General features: G+C 44.4%; 1 protein-coding gene across 4 annotated transcripts in view; it reads right to left on the reverse strand.

Annotated features, from left to right (window-relative positions):
• The window catches only part of slc8a3 (solute carrier family 8 member 3), a 101708-nt gene that overhangs the window by 23103 nt on the left and 57573 nt on the right, over positions 1-21032 (reverse strand). For 2 of the 4 annotated variants that reach the window (XM_037071995.1, XM_037071996.1), the window contains exon 3: positions 8760-8866. The exons of 1 other annotated variant lie outside the window; for it this stretch is intronic. In XM_037071995.1, coding sequence (XP_036927890.1) covers positions 8760-8866 — 107 coding nt within the window. Of the gene's footprint in view, positions 1-8759; positions 8867-16554; positions 16611-21032 lie in introns of those variants that run through there. One more of the 4 variants, XM_037071997.1, reaches the window with a different exon arrangement.

Here is a 21032-nt window from a genome sequence, read left to right on the forward strand (position 1 = left end):
GCCTGGAGATTATAATCTGGATGGAGAGAATCTTAAGGACTTAATAAATTACATCAGGGATCAATCTAAATAGAAAATTAGATATAGATAGAGAGAGTTTTGTCACCCATTTAATGATCAAACCTATGAGCGCCCGTGATGAGGAAGTGCATACACAGAGCCAGCTGATGGTGGCTGTTTTCTAAATCAATTGATTAATTAGGTCAATTAAATGTCTAAAAACAGACGTTACCATCAACTGAATTCCCAGAAAACATTTGCTCCCACTTTATTTGACATACTTGGAAGTATTCTGACCACTTTCTCAAATGGGAAACTGGGATGGCGGTGGAGTTAGACGTGACGGGACTCAAACTAAACAATTTTTTATTCAATACTTGAAAATGTATTCTTGCGTTGAACTTTATGCTTGGCTGAACATTCGTGCACGTTCAGCTGACCTGCAGCACACTAACTTAAAGACTGTCTTGGTTATAACTTTAGCATTTAACTTGAACTAATGAACTGAAAGTGCAGAAACTGGACACTGTTGCCATTGTTATTATAATCAGCAGCAAAATACAGGTCACTGGATGTTAAATGTACATGCATGTAAGTACTGTACTTAAGAACAGTTTTTTATGGGCCAGACATGTGGAATAAAATCTTCTCTTTATCAGAGAGGATATAAGTATTGAAGCTTTATTTGCAGCCACAGGAGCTGTGGCCTTCTGTTCTCAGCGGTGGATAGGCGGCCTTTCATTTCCTGTGGTTCTAATCCTGCACCGCCTCGAGCTTTGCATCTCACCGTTCCGTGGAGGCAAACAGCACTTTTTCCTTGACACGCAGACAACGCTGAGAGGAAGAGACTCATTCGAGGTCAGACACGGGTTGACTGCTAACAAAGGGATGATAAGCTTGACTTTTAAAGCAACACAAAGGGCAGGTTCATGAAACTCGCAGAGACATAGAGATTTATGCAGCCCGTGACCCCCGGCCAAAGGGAATGTAATGAGCTCCAAGTTCAGGCGTGGTACGCTCCTGGTTCCATCAAGGTGGAGGAGGCAGAAATCGTTCATAGGCTGATGAGTCGGAGGAGAGCGCGTGGAGGCTCACATGGAAACCTTGAGTGGTTACTCAAGGTTGAGAGAGTAAACCAAACCCCCAAAGGAGCTCTTGTTTCAAATCAAATCGATATTTAATACTGAAATATTGTGGTGTTACATGTAAAACCCTCCCCTCCATCTACACCCTTATTGTTGCTCATGCACGCAGAGAGTACAGGCGACACGTTATTAAGGTGTGTGTCTGGTTCCCAGGGGGAAAATCTCCTGAACTGGTTCCACTTTATTGGATTTTACGGCTATAAATTGGTTTAATTGACAGGGTCACTGAATCAATTATCTGCAGTTTGCTCACTGTGTTTCATCGCTGAAACACAACTTAAACCACCATGTGCACTATCACTACTACTTCTACCTCTACTGTCATTGGTATTGTTGTTAATATAATGCTACTAGCCTACATATGTGGCACTGCTACTGCCGTAGATTCATTGTCTGTTTTACGTTTTCCTGTGAGTCCTGCCACAAAGCTTTGCTGACGGAACCACATCTCATCCAGTTTAGCCTTGCTGTGCCTCATCTCTGGGCCTGTTATGGGGCCCGTCCACCACTTTAGGAACCACAGGTGTAGATGACGTTGAAACTCAGCCACACTTGCAACCTAAAAAATATATTTAGGATTTTGAAACCAAAACAGAGCTCCTCGCCCAAAAGTGTGGAGTTCAGAGACTCTATTTCTGGTGAATTTAAAAGAATAAAAACAGACAGATACAGCAATTTTCTGTTAAGTTATTTAAATGTTTCTTTCAATTCTCAGAAAACAATGCAGAATAATTTGCCCCTCTGGCGTGAACTTGTGTGAAGTTAATTCCTCTTCTGTTTCTGCCCTTACAGTCTGCGTGTGGCACTGCCCTGCGCTCGTCAGCCTCTCGATGGCAACTTACAAAATACACAACCCTGTCTGTTGAAACCTTTCGTAGAAAAACAAGAAATTCTTTCCAAGACGTCTGAAATTTGCTCGAGTACTGCTTTCTATGCCCGCCGTCGCCCCTGTTAAAAACTGACAAATCGCCTTCTGTCTGAAACATTTCACAGCCATCGAGTGTGTTTTCAGTAATGTCTAATTCAAGCTTGATCTGAGTTGCTTTGGCTTAGCGTCCCTCCACAGTCTGACTCACGGCTCATTTAGAGGTAATGAATGTGTGTGTGCGTGTGAGAAGGACCGGGCAAGCTGGCACAACAGCATGTGAAGTGCCCTTAGATGCCACGAGAGCTCACAGTGAGCGAGGGGGCTGACGGGTGGCACATTTCCCCACGCTAGGCATGATTTGAATGGAAAGTGGCAGGGTGGGAGATGGATTACCGCAGGGGGAGAGGAGCATTAATCCACCAGCCGTGCACGCACGCATGCACAAACACACCGACACATGCAGACACGCGATAATACAACACCTTCACACGCGCTCACTTCAGTGTTGTTTCTTACTCTGGTTTTTTTTTCCACGCACATGGGACGACACACAGCCACACGAGCACACCAGCGCACATGAATGATGACATTGCCAACGACTGCTTTGTAGCACACTTTTTGCAGTGTCATTTGAAGGTCCCACACTTCCAATACTCCCCGCCCCTCCTCCACCCATCGCTTCCTCTCATCTACTGATGTTTTTAGACACATCAGAGCAGCTCACTCAGTCCTTTCTCTCCTTTTTTTTTTCTCTCAATCTGTCCATCCTTATCATTATTTCAGCACGAGTGTGTGTACTCAAGACCTTGCCATGACAATTTTCATCCTCAGGAAGAGGACTATCCAGGTCTCATCATTTATTTACTGCATCTTGTTCTACTTAATACTCAGCAAACTGGAAAAAAAAAAAAATAACCAACTGGTTTACCAGCACACTGGTCTTTTTTTAAATCCAAGCTGCAAAAAGATCGGTCGATCAATTGACCAAATGTGAAAAACTCATGGAGGACCTAAATCAATGTACATTTTAAAACATGAATATATGACTCAATAAATAGATTCAAATTGAATGCATTGGAAATTATATCAGTTATAACAGTTAGCATGACTGTGTATTGTGTTGCAGAGATTCTTAATTAAGTTAGCATGCTAACCAGCTATCCCGGCCCATTCTGTGCTTTAAGTTCTCAGTCTGCACTGCCAGCTGCATGGCTAACTGAGCTAACTAGCTAATGGCAGGTGCAGTTAGCAGTGGTTAGTGGTTTTTTCTCATATTTGTTTTTTGAGTGTGAATTGGACAGGACGCCAATTCTTACATATTGCACCATTTAATCAATTTAGTAATCATTCATTTTTAAATTCATTTATTTATGTATTATATTGTTAATAATATATTATTATTCTGTCCTCTATAAATATTCCTTAGCTTCTCAAATAATTGCTCCTCCTGATTTTAAAAAAATGTTTGTTAAAGCAATTTAGGAACACGTGATGATCATTTCTCACAATTCTCTGACATCATATTAAATCAATATCTGATGCTGCTGTAATGACAATGCTACAATGACGACCACACTCCTCATGCAGCTATTGTATGACTTGATATGCATTGATTTCTGTGCTGGGCAATTTGTTTCTGCTTGACAGAGAGGTCAGAGGTCACAGTCAGATATGAAGGCCCTTCAGCTGGATGGATAGTTGCTGACACAAACCTGTCGTGAACTCTGATTCTGTGGTTCAGAGTTCATCTTCAGTTGTGCCACCCTCTGTTAATTACATGTAAAATGATATATACTGTCTGTACTGGATTTATGAGGTCTTGTCCGCTTGTCCTTGTGCTCTTTGTGTCAGGAAGCCAGTGTAGTTTAGAGGACAGTGAATGCACAGCCACACACTATTATGCTGGAGGTTATTCTGTTGGATTTTGGTCCATTCAAGGTCAAAACCCGAGAAAACGACCAGTTGTTGTAACTGCAGCAAGGCCTCACAACTACGTGTTTACTGCACAGAGCTTTGGTGAACCGCCTCATGGGATTTTGGTCGCAATAATAATAAGTGGACCATATATTACTTGGAAGAGAGACATTTTCATGCCTGGAGGTGGGATGTAGCCGTTCCTGTTGGGATAAAGGTGTAGGGTCAGGTGTTTGGGCTACATGAGCCACCACACGGAGCATGAATCTATTACTACCTGTTTGCCATGAGCTAGTAGTGCCTGTATTTTCTTATTCTCAGAATTTTCTGCAGTGCTCAAGACACAACCAACCCAAAACGTCGGGATTTGAGGCACTTGGAAGAAGAATCAGCTGTCTTTGTGGTGCAGTCACGGACAGCTCAGACAAACAAAAGGTTCAAGAGTCTCTGAATTACATTAAATATTTGTAAGGTTCGTGTAGCTTTACACAGAAATGGCTGGCAGAAAGGTCCTTCAGAGGGAAACTCTTGACTTTATAGTTTGTATCACAGCCTGTGCTTTCTTACTTTTCTTGAGTAAAGAATTTGAAACACTACATTTACGAGTTATCTTCAACACAAAGATTGACGAGTACTGACGATGTAAGAGGGTCTCAAATGGTTGTCCCATCTCATAAGAGGAGATTTCAAACACTACACTTCCTGTAAGTCTTTTCTGAGGGGCCATGGGGCACTAAAAATGAGGGCTAGGGGTAAAAATCGAAAGTCGGATCAAGCCTTAATTTAGCTGATGCCAAACAAATGTGAATGAAGTGCTGTCACCTGCACAAATCAACAAAAGCAATAGAACATACCGAACACACCACAACATGTCTCGGGTTGAGAGTCTCTGAAATAAAGTCCTCTGATGCCGTGAACAAATGTAGATGTGACTCTCATTGTGGCTGCAGAGCTGTTTTGCAGCTGCAGCAGTCATGGAGCATCTTGCCCAGACACCCTCACCAGAGGTGCTAATGGTATTGACCACTTCAGTGTAAGTTAGAGAAGGGCATAGCTGGAGACGGCAGTAAACAATTCCAGAGTGACATGTCAGGGTGACTGTTGGCGTGATTGCTTTCATTACTCACACACTGTCCAAAGTCAGACCTGCCAGCTTAGGACTCGCTCACATCTGCCAGGTTGTTGCTATCAGCATCGGCGCGTGAAGAAATGTAGAAAAGTTGCAATGAATGATGCAACCGCTGGTAATAAATGAAAAGACCGGAGAGTTGAAATGAGATCTGACAGTTGGTTTTGTGCTCCTATTTTGATCATCTATAATTGTGAAATAATGGGGGGGAGAAACACGTTTTTTTTTTTCTGTCGGTGGAGCGGCTGTGGAGGAAAATGGAGCAAGGCGCTCAAAACAAAGACTCTCATAGAATATTCATCATTTCTGCTCCTCCACTCCGGCTTTAATAGGGAGAAAAACAAACCCAATCAGCCCCACATCAGCGGTTATGAACAACAATATAATCGCCACATTATATATGAAAAGTGAGAAATTATCACATGACTCACATCGCTGAGATCCGGCAGCACCTACCGTTGCAACGGGAGAGTAAAACGTAAGCCCGCTGCTAAACACCAGCTTGTGTTTTGGTCTAATTTCGAAATCACAGCGATTTTATCAGCACGAGCACATTCATAAAAGATGATCCTGCACGGGAAACAATACAGAAAGGCTTTTTCATTAACTCCTCATCATATATAGATCAAACATTTATTCCCCCCGATCAAACATTCATTACCTCCTTGCATTTTAAAAAAAGTCAGTAGAGGTATCTTGTATTACTCAATGTCAACACTGGCTGCACTTTCATTAGCGGTTCAGTGGTGGTTTTTCATCGTTCTTGTGCAGATGTATGTAGAATGAGCACCATTTTAATCAGGTTGTGCTATAAATATACAAGAATATGTCAACAAGGAAGTTGCAGAGGTGTATCACCATGTTACGCTCCATGATGATGGATTAAAGGGAAGGGAAATGCAGTCATTATCTCATGACCGCCATGCCAGTGTTTTTCTTTCTGGAGCTTCACAGCAAAACAGTGAAACAACTTCATGATTTTATTTTGGGTTACTATTAGAATGGGTTTATGGGCTTTAGTGTTTAGAAAACTAATCTGCAGCACTGTATCCTCCCTCTGTTTTAGCTCCTGCATCTTTAAGGCCTGCCCTCCCCTGATTAGTCAGCTCACACATGCCTGAGCCAGCACCGCTCACTGTGTTTCCGATCGGCTCTGTTGTGTTTTAGCTTCACTTCTGCAGCGAATGTTGCAAATGTATGACACGGTGACATTTTGCGAAGTGTGGAAGTCACAGAATTAAAGGTGGGACTTCTGACGAGGCGTTTCATACACTTCAGCGGCGGTGTTATGTGTGTTTATTTAGAACTTTTACATGCACATGAAATGAATCATCTTGAAGGGAAGGGGAAAATACAAAAAGCATGACAGGTCTCCTTTAACACGTAAACACAGATGTTTTTACACCCTTTTTAATGCTGAAATATTCACTGTAGCACGTACGCTGACCGAGGTGGGTGGATAAGCTTGACCATGCGACAGTGATGGAAATGAGATATTTTCCAATCCTGGGCCAGCTGGTCTGGCTACCGAGGACACTTTGTCTCCATCTACTTCAGTTGTCCATGAAAATACTGCAATTCTGTTTTTCTGTGAAACTCCAGAGATGCTTTGTGGACGATGAAACTTCACCCAACTTTGCCTCAGCGTGAAGGTGAGATGTTAGTGACTGGATTTTAATTTTTCAGGTGAACTTATCCTTTATCTGGATGTAACCTGAAACCCGGTGTGTTGTATGTGTTAACATGCAGGAATCACCGGACGCTCTGAGCTCCTGGAGCCAGAAAAAAAACACACACATGGTTTCACTTTCTCTCTGCTGTCGGTGTGTGACCCGAACAAAGCAGCTGTTTTGATCTGTTCAGACTAAACCTGGCCATTGGCATGTGTCTTCCTTAGCTCCAGCTGTCGTTACCTATCCTCATCTCAGATATCTCTCTCTCTCTTCCTCCACTTCCTCTGCAACTATTCTGTCCGTGACAATCCAGACCGGTGTTCGGTGCAACGAGAACTCAACGGTCCTACTGCAGAAACCTTGATGGCTGCGAGAGATAGAGAATGTGCATGTGTGCCTCTGTTCTCTTAGCACCTGCAGACTTACAGAGATATTTCCACTGGTGGAGGGACTGAAGTGAAAGATGAAAAAAGAAATCATTGTTGGCCGGATTCGTACTGCTACCTGATCCAGGCACCTGATCTGCACTGAGCATGTGCAGCTCTCAACAGAGATGAGGAAGAAGTGTGATGTCTCACTCCTTTAAGATTACAGGTAGTTAGAAATTAATATAAACTGGTATGTAAACATGCTGACCAGTATAATAATAAACTATGAATGCATTTGTGCATTTATCTACATTATATGTGCCTTTGTTTGCCTCGATTTTACCTTGCTGGCATTTAGTTTGGCTTCCATTTAGAGAAAACTAACAACAACCGCAAGAGCGCAGTAAGTTTAAATTCAGAGTTCACTGGTATCACACACAGACAAACAGAGACGTGTGACAGACAGCTTGGTGTGTGTGTGTCTTCGTCAGGATGCGTGTGGGTAAAAAAACAACAACCCTGCACCGACACGTAAAGAGAACAAAAACACGAGAAGCATCATAGAGCAGCGGAGGAGTGTTTGGAGCGGCGCAGTCGTCACTCATGAAAGACCTGCATAGTAACTGCTCTTCATCATGACTCCGAGAACACGGGGAGCCGGCGCCACTCAGACAGCTACTGCCAGAGCCAATAACGTAAACATAATGAGCTGTAGTGTTCGGAGGCAACAGCCAAGTGTAAGATTCTGCACCCTGCGCACCAGCTTGTGAGCCTCTCCCATCCTCTGGCCTTAAGCGTGGTTAGATAACACTGCATTAGATAACGGTGCGCGGATCTTAAGAAAAATGCCTGTTGGCTTCTTTCAGCAGACATTACCGACGACGAGCTGGAAACAAGGAAACAAACAAAACTTATGATGAAAACTAGCTCTGATTTGAATTCTTCTACGTCCTACTTCTATTTCTATATTCACCTTGCCGTGAAAAAAAAAAAAAAAAAAAAAAAGCCTGAAGACAGCTTGTTGCGCAGCGGCACATAATCCTGCCAGAGAATACAAGACCTCAATATGAGCCGCACGTAAGATAGCATCAGAAAATTGTTTAGGTTCCTGAAGTTTTATACAAACTTATTGAACTCAAAGAGCCCTGTGAGCTATACAGTCTAATAGCAAGAAATAAATCAATGATCTCATTTCACCGACAGCAGTTTACTTGCATTTTTCCACCCAAGAAGGTGCATAAACTTAAAAATAGCTACGAGACCAGACTGCATTTAGGTAAAACGTGCCTTTACATAATAATGGCTGCGTGCTCCCTGGAGACTGTAAATCACAGCAACTGCTCGACTCCCTGTTCTGTTTTTATGCAGATGACGGTGTCGTCTGGGGAGGTTGTCGCTGTGATGGGGATGGAGCGTTTGTGTCTTGACTGTGCGGGAGGTGCCACATGAAGGCATGGCGATGAGATAGAGAGTCCTTGCGTGCACAGCGGTGCAAAAAAAGAAGAGGGGAGGCAGGGGGTGAGGAAAGGAGCAGATACAGCAAAAGGGAAGTGGGCAGAGAAGACACCCGGGGGGAGACGGAGGGCTGAGAGAAGAGACAACGTGTGAGAGCGAGAGACAGAGGAAGTGACAGGAGAGAGAGAGAGAGATTCAGTACTGCACCTTTCTGCAGACTCATGTCTACCATGCGAGGCTCGGCCAGCTCCAGGAAGAAGTTCTTGTTTTTCTCATACTCCTCATCGTCAATAATTTTCACGTGAACAACTTTGCTGCAAGAGGGAGAGAAAAGTGGGGGGGAGGGGAAAGGGAAGGGGGCGTGAAAGGAAAAGAGGGAGAGAGGAAGACAGAAGAAGAGAATAAAGGTTAATTTGTGATGGAGGGACACAGGAAGTGCTCTGTAAGTAGGATTAATAATCAGCATGGAAGAAAAGGTTAGGAGGTGAAAGGTCGGCCTGCTGTCTGTCACCGGCCGGTCTCGACACGCTGGCAGGTTCCAGCGGGCTCATTGGCTGCCACGGGCGTCATGACAACCACATTTATCACGCCGTCTGATACAAGCCGAGCGGCGGGGCAGAAGAGCGCTCTGACCGCGGCGGCAGCGAGGATAGTAGAACACAATGAAGTGAAAACAGCAGCGTGATAATCAATCAGGTTGTAAAAATTGTGTTAACGGACATTTCACAAGGGCAAAAAGGTGAGTGAACGATAAATGATAGAAAGTGTCGCTATCTGAGTCGATTTTTATGGCTCGATGTTTCAGTCAGAACACTTTCACTGAGTCGGCTGGCTGGACACTGCGAGGACTCGGCCTCCTCCTCCTCCTCCTCCTCCTCTCGGGGCACAGACGAGCCAGATAAGAGAGAGGCAGCTTATTGCTGAGTTTATTGCTCCGGTTTGAGGAGAACACCCCTTTAATGAAGTCAAATGTCTGGAGGGGTGAGGCGCCTTCTCCGGGAGAGAGCTGCGTGTGACATCATCTGACAGAAAACAGCTCAATATGGCACCTCGGCCCCCGGCGGCGTTCTCGCCACTGATCGCCCTAATTGATCTTTTTAAAGAGTTATTGACGAGCGCAGGCAGTTAAGTGGTCAGTAGGCACCCAGATGTCTCCGTGCCTCGCTCCATTGTAGCAGGAGCTCCTTGAGGAATTGCTCTGAATTCAATTGGACGCATGCAAACGACAACAAAGCTCACGACGAGCCTGCATCCGCCCTCTCAGGCCTCCGAATGCAGAAGACAAGTCAACAATAGTGGAGAGTGGCACAGTTAGCCCTGCAATAGGGATGACAGACTTCATTATGCGTCTGACGTCTCATGGGAAGACGCTCCCCCACCACGTCATCCGAGCAAAAGTACCATTTCTTACGCACGTTATTTGGGGAGCGTGGATTTGTAAAGAGGGAGCAGAGCTAATAAGATAAGCGGCGCGGCGGCATTCATTATAGATAGCTGCTCATGTATCATGTATCGAGTCAAAAAGCAAACTCGTTCCCTGACATCCCCGCTGATGTACTTCCAGCGCCGTGACATATAGCGAGGTTTGTGTCAGTCAAAGCACTGACACACACACACACAAACTCTGCCTCTCATACACCCACACAAACTCAAACACAGATTTTTCCTTTTCATGCACATTGCGCTGCACGCACCGTGTATATAAAAGTATTAATCCGAGTATCTCCAGAGGAATTAAAATGTATTTCTGTGGCTAAATCCTGCTCTCTGGCATGTGAATCCTGCTCGCTGAGGGGGGGAAGTCGACCATCCGAGATCCCGTTAGCACACGGCACGCGGCAGAACAATCCACCTCTCTTCTCCTCAGATCCCACCGGCGGGGCTTTCCTCAGATTGCTCGGTAAGATGTCTGCTGCCATCAGGAATGAGAGGAAGAAGCGCTGGAGTCTGATGGACAAGTGGGATCTGAAACTAGCTGTTCTCTCCACTTTCTGTCAACGGTGTAGATTTACCATTTTGTCACACACCCTCTTTAAACCTGCAATAATCAATTTTTTCAAACTGTAAACAAATCATTGACATATTGTCACCTATGGCGAACATCCAGTAGAGACAGAGTAACATTAGCATTCATTTGGAGGCCTGTTTGTGTTCATAAGTGCATTTCTCTCTCCTTTGAGTCATGCTTTGAGTCTCTGTTAATATAAATACACATATTCTGCTCTTTGGTTGCCAGTTTGTTCACCAGCTAGCTGCTAACATTGTTATGAAAGAACAGGAATCCTAACAGTGAAGTTATGGGCCGTAAAACCAAAACAATGAGCTGAAAGATGCTAAAAAGACATACATCATCTATTGATAATCCTGTGTGGGTTTGTCACTATAAATGATCACATGCTGATGTAAAGTCAGGTGAAGTTTTGCAGGGTGAGCAGATTTGATTTTTCTGTGAACTGATCCTTTAAGACAAGGCCTCAAGGTTGAGCAATAAAGTAGAACCTACCTTAAAGGCTTTTATCGCGTCAAACCAACTAATGTTTGTGTTTTTGTTGCACATATTACCAATAAACCATAACGTAATGGATACATTAGCACAAACCAGGTGACACAGCTCTGGGATCCCGGAGCAGTTTCCTGCTTACTAACTCAATATGGTAACAATATCTTAAGGCTTTAACACTTTCAAAACACTATTAGAATTCAATCTGATTCTCTGCCACAGTTAAAATGTGGCCCTAATTTCACAAGGGACTTCTCTAAATCGATGAAAATATCATCATGCAGTAATCAACAGGCATGTTGGCGTTCATGGACACAGTTTATCTTCATTTTGCACCTTTGTGTGGTATTTCTCTGGAGCTCAGCAACATAAATTAACTTGTCAAATACATTTTACACTCTGGTGTTCAACCCCAACAAGACCGAGCCACCTGTAATTAGTCCTCATCGTATACGGTAAGGAGCTGCTCTGGAAGTGACAGTGTTTCTGTAATTTTGACAGACTGCAGAAAAAAAATGGAACGACACAAGTGCTGATCGTGTTTGCTCAACACGGTAGATGTTAGATTTGCTGCACATATTTGAGTACATCAGAGTGAAAAATTAGTTTTTATCTGATACATAAACGCATCCATGTCAGCAGAGCAACCAGGATATGAGCTAACATAAAAATAAAATTCATAACATATAGCTCCTTTAAGTGATTTACCTAAAACAACTGATTAGAGGACACAAATGACACATCACTCAGTTTGTAGCTCATTCACATTTCGCCCTGGAAAGTGTCCGTTATGCCTCTGACAGCAGCTCCTGCACAAAGCTAAATAAAAAAAATAAGAACCGATCACGACGCCGTAAGTGAAAATCAGTGCGGTGGAGACGTGTGAGCCTGCACGGATACACCTGTGAGTCAGCGTGAGCGCATACGAGCGAGCCGGCCGCCGCGCACTGTCACACCCTCCTCTGTGTCTTTTCTGTCAACACACCACGGTGAAAGCATTCGTATTACGCCACCATCCACCGCACCGGCAGCAGGACAGTCCCTGTAAACACTGCACTGTGATTTGTGTTTGTGTGAACAGCAGGTGTTTGATTGTATCCCCGTCACACACACACACACACACACACTCTCTCTTACACAGACACACTCCTGCTTCACTCAGAGTGGCTTTTCTGCAGCTTCCACAGCGGCGGATGCCAGATGTTGGTATACATATGAATTATTGATGTTTGTCATAGACACATGCAAATGTTGCTTAATGTTCCCCATGCACTGCTCCGCCAGTGTGTGAGTGATTACGGGCGGCGTGCGAGCGGTTTGAAGGTGTATCTGTTTGAGCATGAACAGAATTTTCCAGCAGTTGAGTGTTTGCCAAAATCTGAGTGTCATTTTCATCAAAAAGGGGTCAACTTTGAATAAAGATAGAGATGTACTTGTAATACAGCACATAACCAGCAACTGTGTGACTTTCAGTCACAGAAACACTCAAAATGGTCCTGCAAAACCAAGGATAACTTCAAAGTTCTTTATATTACAACTTTATGTTTATTTAGGTTACATTTTCTATTTCTCTCTCGTCGTATCACTTTGCTTCTGCTCTGGTCACTTTTAGGCACAAAAAGACAAGATCGATTAGGTTTGGAAAACACCACGGTCCAGATTAAAACACCTCTTTCAGTCACCAAAACCACACTGGAAATGTCCTGAGACCTGCTTAAAACGCCCAGTGCTGTCACCACAAACACGCTGGAAGTGGTCCGACTTCCTGTGAAAAATATCCGGATTCGGTCACTACAAACGTGGCAGGAAATGCCTCCCATGACTTGAGCTGTGGTTGTCCGGTTGGCAGTCTTGTGGCCTGCAACGCCACCAGCATCCCAACATGAAAGTCTGTTACACCACACACAAACAGAAAGATCCAGGCTAACTGTTTACCCCTGCTTCCAGTCTTGATGCTAAGCTAAGCTAGCCACATTGTCTCCTGATTTCAGCTGTGTACTCTCGGCATCAATCATCTCATCTGACTCGAGAAAGTCAATAAACGTGTTTCCAAAAATGTCCATCTGTTCATTTATGGATGCAAGAGATGATGTTGCATCGCCTCTCTCTTCTTCTCCGTATCACTTTGGATCGGAGCCATATAAGCCAGCAGAGCTCCAGTATGAAATTCAACACAAAAAGGTTGAAACTAGAATCTTCTTTGGCATAAAGCGACCTCCCTCCCCATCAGTGCTCTCACCAGTGTTCTCATCTGCTAAACTGAATTAGACTAATGTGTCAAAATGAACGCGATAATGATTTACTGATGTTAACATGTTAGACACAGCACCCTTCAGTTGAGTCTTCGTGTGGGAAGTGCCGCTGGGTAATGACAGCCGATTAGAGGGTTCACACCTCCGCTGCACTGGGCCGCCCGCAGCCAGCTCGGCCTCTGCCTTCCCCGAGTCCCGAGCAGACGGAGGAGGGGAAAGAGGAGATGGAAACGGTGACGGGGAGTGAGACATGAAAGTGGAGGTGGTGCAGAGAGATGGAGGGGCAGATGCAGAAGAGTGTCTCTTTCTGCCTCTGTTCCGCGGCCAAAAAAAAACAAAAAAAAAAACACGCTGCGGGTGAAATTTGCTTTAGCCACCCGCCTCCTCTCTCTTTTTTTTTCTCCAATGCCTCCTTTTCTTCGACAGCAAGATTTACTGTTTTTGGTCTCCTCCCCGGCTTTCTCTCCACAAACACTAAATAATACTGTGCAACCGCGAGAAGTGTGAAACCGCTGTGGTGGAGTAACACATCAGAGGAAGTGCTATGTGATACGTGTTATATCCATTCTCCACTTCAAAAAAATCTTCTCTGTTGGCGACCCTGAAATCGCTCGGCTTTTACTCTGCAGAGCTTCTCCTTCGTGCACAGATTTTCACAAAAACCAGGAGGACTTGAACACTCCGGGCGAGAGCAGGAGCAGCAGCTAAAAGTGCTGCAATTAAATACGACCTTTCTTTTTTCTCTCTCTGGTCGTCTGTAGAAAAACACCTGCTGCCACCGACCCGAGCCCTGGGCTTTCTGGTCTGAACTAAACACAACCTTTCCAAATTCTCTTGAAGGTTTCCCCTGCCTTCATCTCTTCCCTTAATCTACTGAGTGCTTTTTCACCCTCACGCAACGCTGCATTTAACCATGTGGAGGGACTGGAGCACTTTTTTTTTTTTTAAGCGGCACATTACTTTCACTTCGCCGCAGCATGGAGGCCTTCACGGGACGGCGAGGCGTTCAGTTCCTCAAAAGTTTTAGCAGAAGACATCACCTGCATCTTTGCTAGAAGTGAACACAGGCCGGACGTGAATAATGGAAGAGAAGACGTGACATAAAAGAATATTTGAGAATCCTCCTCTACCGTTTCAGCCCGGTCAGATCACGGCGACGCCTCCACACAAAATCCCAAATAAAGTTGAGCCAATGAAGACGGGGAGAGGACAAGGGGAGGAAAAAAAAAAGGCTCCAGTGCCTCGTGGGAAATCAGTGCCTTAATTAAGCAGGCCTGCTTTCTGTCACCAAGCGCAGGGATTATGTGCCTCGCTCATTATAGTCCTGATTATTGCTTTTCCCCAGCAATCACAGAAAAAAGCCAGTAAACACATTTGTCAATGATTTCTTGCCAATCAGATGACAAACCCACATCAGATTTAATATTCCACATGAACAGGGCCCCCCTCTCTCCCGCTCGTCCTCGTCTTCTTTTCTCTCCCTGTCTGCTTTTGCTTAATTCCACCCAGCGAGGCTCACAAATCAAAGCGTACTTGACCAACTGACAGAGAGCTGAAAAACAAGGAAGTAAGATTCCCCGGAGAAGTGGCGACCGACAGCCAAAAGCGGTGATTGCGAGATGTTTAAGGCAAAAGAAAAATCACTAAAGTTGGTGCAACGGCGCCAGATGCTGTTTGAATAATGCATGTGCGTAACCCAGACGGAGAAAAGCGAGAGATGTATGATCACAAATTTACCAATGTTCGAGATCTGATGTGAGTGTTTTGGACGCAATCTCAGAAGTTTTATTTATTTTTGAGAGAGTTCACGATCACTCCTGGTTTGTATCAGATCAGACGGCAGATGGGACGGTGTAGAAATAAGAAAAATGGGAGACAAAGGCATGGAGCTGCTGTTAACGATGATTCATTAGTGACATTAACATTAATTTAACTAAATACCAAAGTGGAGTTGGTTTAAGGTCATGCTGCAACTTTCTGACACAAGTTTGAATGATTCATGTTCAGATTATTTAAAGTTTTATTCTTCTTAGTCAACCTTATAAATATTTAGCTGCTCTTTGAGTCCATAATTAGGGGTCCAGATGTTACTTCTGCAAGATTTCTTGACATTCCCTTTATGGCAACTGTTAAAAAGCATAAAAAGAAAACACATGGTTGCTGTCCCGACCGTCTCTGCATCACGGGGGTAAGGAAATGACTGAATGTGCTTTTGTGGTTGTTGTTGAACTGCTCCTTTAGGAAAAGATTGCGGTCACGGATATCAAAATGCAAATGGAAATGGAAGATCCCCCGCATGAAAGTCAGACGTGCATCACTCACTTTCTGCCTCACTAAATACAGCATGAGGAACGCCGCACGTACTTCCCCGTTTTGATACCAAGTACGAGGATGCAGAGGGAGTAAATCATGAAGGGCTGATGTAATTCCTCTGCAAGCACCTTTTCAACAACAATTGAAAGAGCGTTATATAAGATGTAATGGGCACGCTGGGATGGTTTCGGTTGGACAGAAGCTATTAAAAGATTCACATTAGGAACTCGTGATTGGCACTTTTGACTCATTTCTGACAGCTGATAATGAAAACGATCATTAGCCGCAGCCCCACACTGAGCGCTCCACTCGGGACGCCTTCTCATCTCGGCTCGGCCATAAATACAGTCTGCCTGCTTCAGTACAACCAGTTAGAAACCAGCGGTTGGTGACAAATTCCCCTCGTCCACTGTTATTTACTGTCAGCGGCCTCAACGACAAAAAAAAAAGCAGTGTGTTCAGCGTTCAGACTGAGCAATCGACCCCTAAATCGCTACAATCGCAGGGGACATGGAGCTGTAGTTGACTCTGGAGGGAGGGTGAGGGTTCACGGCAACACGCTGGTCGATAAAGTATTGTAAGAATTTCCAATATGAGTTAGAGGACGCGGGCAGTGGATACAGCATTGGCGTATGCATGCACACAAAAACCAGATGGATAGGTGAAGCCTCACGGTGAGAGCCGCAGACATGTGACTCACGATGAGAGCGCACGACGAGCACCCAGCCAGGTTTATTAATACTGTTGCTAAGAGGCATCATGGGTAGTCACGAAGCTGGACCGAGAGTCAAATTATCTGAATTCCAAGGCAGGGCTGCAGCTGTCACTCCCTTGGCTGCCTTACCTTCTTCTTCTTCTTCTTCTTCTACACATCGCCGTGGTCTTACATGACCTGCATTCATCTCTGAGGGAACAGTAAATCTCTCATTTAGCTTACCTAGTGGGCAGCTGGTCAGATTACAGCGTGTGTCACATTTGAGAGAGGACGGCGACGATCGAATGTGCCCTCAGTGACAAGATACCCCCACCTCCCCCCCCTCCCGATCTGGATCTCTCGCATTCTCAGGTCGAATATCTAACGCACCCATTCGCCACTCTCTCTCTTACTTGTTGTTGTCATGGATACAAAACCCCTTCCACCAGCCTGGGTTTCGCTCTCTCTAAATGCGACGCGTGACACACGACCACTTTCCTTAAAACTTCAACCTTTTCCATTCATTTCTATTCCGAACCAAAGCAGCACAATAAAACTGTCCCCGGAGGGAATAAAGTGTCCTAACAGGTTTACCTCCGTCTGCTGACACACACACACACACACACACACACACACACACACAGTCTATTACTTCATCTGAACGCCTCTCTGACAAAACCCACGCACGCACACACACAGAGCTCCAGCAGCCGACGCAGGTGAAAGGAAGGGACGACCGAGGAGATCACACAGTGGCAGCTCGCTTCCTGTGTCCTGTCAGATTACTTCAGCCCTTAAAACCATTGTCCAAACACGCCAATATCACCAGAGAGAGGAAGCGCAGGTGCTGCCTTTGTGCTTGCGACTGTGAGACTCTGCTTGTCCAACAGGGACATCCCTCTTACCCCAAAGAAGGATAACACAGTGAACAACAAAGGGGCTGTGGAGGATTAAGCCCTCCGGCCCTGCAGAGAGCTGTCACCTGCAGTCACGAGCCTGTTTCCTGATGTGGATCAGGAAAAAAACATGTTTCATCGTGATCAAATCACACAACCGACTGCTATTTGTGATGTGTTTTAACGATTACTAACAAATGATCTGCTGATTGACGGAAAAACTGTTTTAATTTGCAAATAAACAGTTTACATCAGCTGTTAACTGATCGACTGTTTCAAGCTGCTTCTTCTCTGCCAGATTTGACGCCAGTTATATGCCAGCTTGGTCTGTGGCCTTCAGCTTCAAACTATTAGTTAGCAGGTTGGTTAAATTAGAGAAAAGGTCACATGTGTTGAAAAAACTACATTCAGACTCACATGACAGGTTACAGAGGTGATGTAACTTATGTGACGTAACGTAAGCGGCGTGACTCATTCACTCAGGTTACATCAGTCACGTACGCTGACTTTCTTAGGTAGTATAAATCAAAAATAAATCACAAACGAGACACAAACCCATCCTAAATCTCTGACGACCGTCCGATTCAGGCTTTTCTTGCCCTTCACTAGATGGATGCTTCAAGAAGACATTTTGACTTTCCTATGCCATTTCATTGACAAATGACCAATCAATGAATAGAGTAAGCACGCTGTAGAATAATCCTGCATGAAAATAGTTGTTAGTTGCAGCTCTACTGCGTGATTCTCTTGGCTTCAGTCTTGCTTTGGAGTGAACACACCTCATCTGAAATGATGAGGTTGATTCATACAATAACAGCTATTTTTCAATACAATTGGAAACAGGAGACCAAAGTGGGAATTTTGGATATAAAATAGAGACACGGAGAGCTCTGTGAAACCAGCAATACTAAAGACATGGGGGACATGGCTGAGAATAAAATGTACTTTCTAGAGAGGCAAGAGACTGTCACTGATCTGAACAGAGAGGCCTGGATACGGGGAGGAGGAGGAGGAGCGCAGTTGGTCGGCTTCACTTGTCATGCACCCTTGCAACACAGTCTCCATAAAAAAACATACTGACTGCCAGTGCTGAAGGAGAAAAAGACAAAAGGAGAAGATGAAAAAAAAAAAAAAGGGAGAGGACACTCAAAGGTACGGGAGAGGACGGGGGGAAAGCGATTGAAAAAACAGACAGCCATGCTCCATATTTTCTCTGAGCCAAGAGCAAGGCGAGCAAGAGGGGGTAAAAAAAAAAAAAAAAAAAAAAAAGGAAAGAAAGAAAAAAGTGAGCTATATTTTTTTGGATGTCTGGAGCCAGCCCAAAGGTCCTCCTCTACAAGGACACAATGCAATAAAACACTCAGAGATGAAGTGTCTGATAGGGGGCGACAAGGGAGGGTGAGGAGGAAGAGAGGGAAGTAATAGAGGATGCAGCCGGGCCTCCAGAAAGAAAGCTGGAGTGTAACCCTGGTGGGGGTGAAGGCAACGCTCAGGCTGAGGGCAAGAAATGCACAAGGGCTATTCTGGGTATCAGGCATGGGTCTGTGACAGCTTAGAGAGCCGGAGCCAGCCAAGCCGCAGCGCCTGCAGCCAAATGACAAAAACCATCATACTGTATATGAATGACTTGGGAGAACGACAAGCTTCTCTTTGCATCAGGGAGCAGTAAACAGAATCAGTGGAATCGTCAAACATAACATCCCTCGTCAGCTCGTCATGCTAAAGTGATTCCCCCCCCCGTTTACGTAACTAGCCGACGGACAGCGCCACAGAGCGCAGATGCACTGGGTGTCAACGGGCGCGGGACAAATACATTTTCTGATCCCGGCTGAGTTGTGCCGTGACTCGTGCCATAATTTTCCAGGTCAGTAAAGGCTGTTTGTCGTAATAAAAAGTAAAATGCCATCTAGTCTTACGTTGAACCGCTTGGTAAACTACATCGTCTCACTCAGCGTACGTCACCAACAACACCGACGCGGCCGCCAATTCGGCACAGAAAGACGACGGACATCACAATAAATCTGGTCATATTGACGGCTGCAGTTATGTGAAAGGGGAGTCGATCAGTAATCGAGCGAGCTGAGACACAGGAGCAGCTCTACAAAGGTTTCAGCAGTGACAAACAGTTATTTTTCTCTCTCCACACATTGCTACCACACCTGTTCTTTCCAAAACAAGGTCCAATGAGGGAAAGTGAAAAGGGCCGCGTCTTCAGCTCCGTATACGCGCCACGTCATCCTTATCTTTATGATCTAAAGATGAGACATTAGGGTGCGATCTGTTTTCTGTAAATAACTTTGAACGTAGGAGTTAATGACATGTTGCCAGATCTTGTTGGAAGGCAAAAGAGAGAAAAGGAATACGCCATCAGGAGACCGGACGCCATAATCATTTAAATATGGATTAACGGACAGATTTTCCTGGGAGGCGTGTGTAGTGTTGCACGATGGACGTCTCTTTTCAGACTTTTACAGAAGTTTATTTCTTCTTCAGTTAAGTGTTTTCATTAAGTAAAGAAGCTTCTGCCTGATTTTATACCCTATAGATAATAATAACAATAATTTTAACACATTCCAACCATTTGTTAGCCTTTAAGTGCTATCAGCTGGCTTTAATTCATGATTTGCATCTTTATGTAAAGACAGAAATGCTCTGCTCTGTGTAACACCACGTCTGTCTGCAGAAGTCGCCGTTTTTCACTCCACGGAAACAGTACAGTGGCTGATTTCACTAATTAATTACTTTTTTTCTGGTTGAAGGTGTGGTAATGAGTTAAATGAGCTGCTGTAGCGTTTGGTTGGGATAACAATGAGCAGGCTATTGAGCCTCAATTCAGCGTGATTGAGAATCACTTCTCCACACCGTTGTGGTTCAGCGTCACGGCTGTCAGCCCAATTAAAGGGGAACATGTTGTCTCATTCTTCACTCTGGCCCCCCTGAAATATCTCATTGAAAGTGACCATAACTGTCTATAAAACATTACTGTAGCGGGATATTTGACCTCCACTGCAGAAATCATAATTTACAATGCAAACAGAAAGGTCATGATACTGTCCAGAGGGGCTGAATGTGATACATTATTGATGCCTGTGCAGAAATACTCTTTTCAGCTCCTCTCCAGGGAGGACGCGGCACAGTCAGCTACAGACAAACACTGCAAGTCAAGTGATGAGTCGTTCAAGGACACTTAAGGGTTTTTTTTTTCTGCAAGGCACATTGTTTTGTTTGTTGCCAATTTTCACAAAATTTAAAAAAAATAGGTTGTCAACCAGATTGCAAAAACCCAAAAGTGATGCTTTCTGCTGCAAGAAGACACAGATCATAATTCGGAATAACAACAAGATCCTCTATATTTTTAGGGTTATAAATTATGTGCAAGCTTGGAAAGGAAATGCTAGCATGGTCCTTGTCTATGCGTGTTAACTCTGAACTAAAGTAGATACAGGTCACTAACTAACCCAGCAAGTAGTCCCAATGTCACAAAGACTCTAGAAAAACAAAACAAAGAGCCATAAATCTGTTAACATATTAGTTAAAGTATGTCTCTGTAATCACTACGCCACATTATCATGGTAAAAAAAAAAAAGTGCATGGGCAGCTGGCCAACCCACAGCACATTTCAAACATCATGCAGCTCTTCTGATCTGCCCTCACACTGGTGTTACTACACAAGCTTCTATTATATCTGCACTCGCAGACAGGGATGGAGGAGGGAAACGAAAAAAGAACTGGTCATGCCTGAGTGAATCTCGAATCAAGCAACAGGAAGCACATTCATGAGTGTGAGTATGTGTGAGCTGATGCAAATGTTCTTGTGCATTATGT

The sequence above is a fragment of the Acanthopagrus latus genome, chromosome 16 (assembly GCF_904848185.1).
Source record: "Acanthopagrus latus isolate v.2019 chromosome 16, fAcaLat1.1, whole genome shotgun sequence".
Taxonomy (NCBI): domain Eukaryota; kingdom Metazoa; phylum Chordata; class Actinopteri; order Spariformes; family Sparidae; genus Acanthopagrus; species Acanthopagrus latus.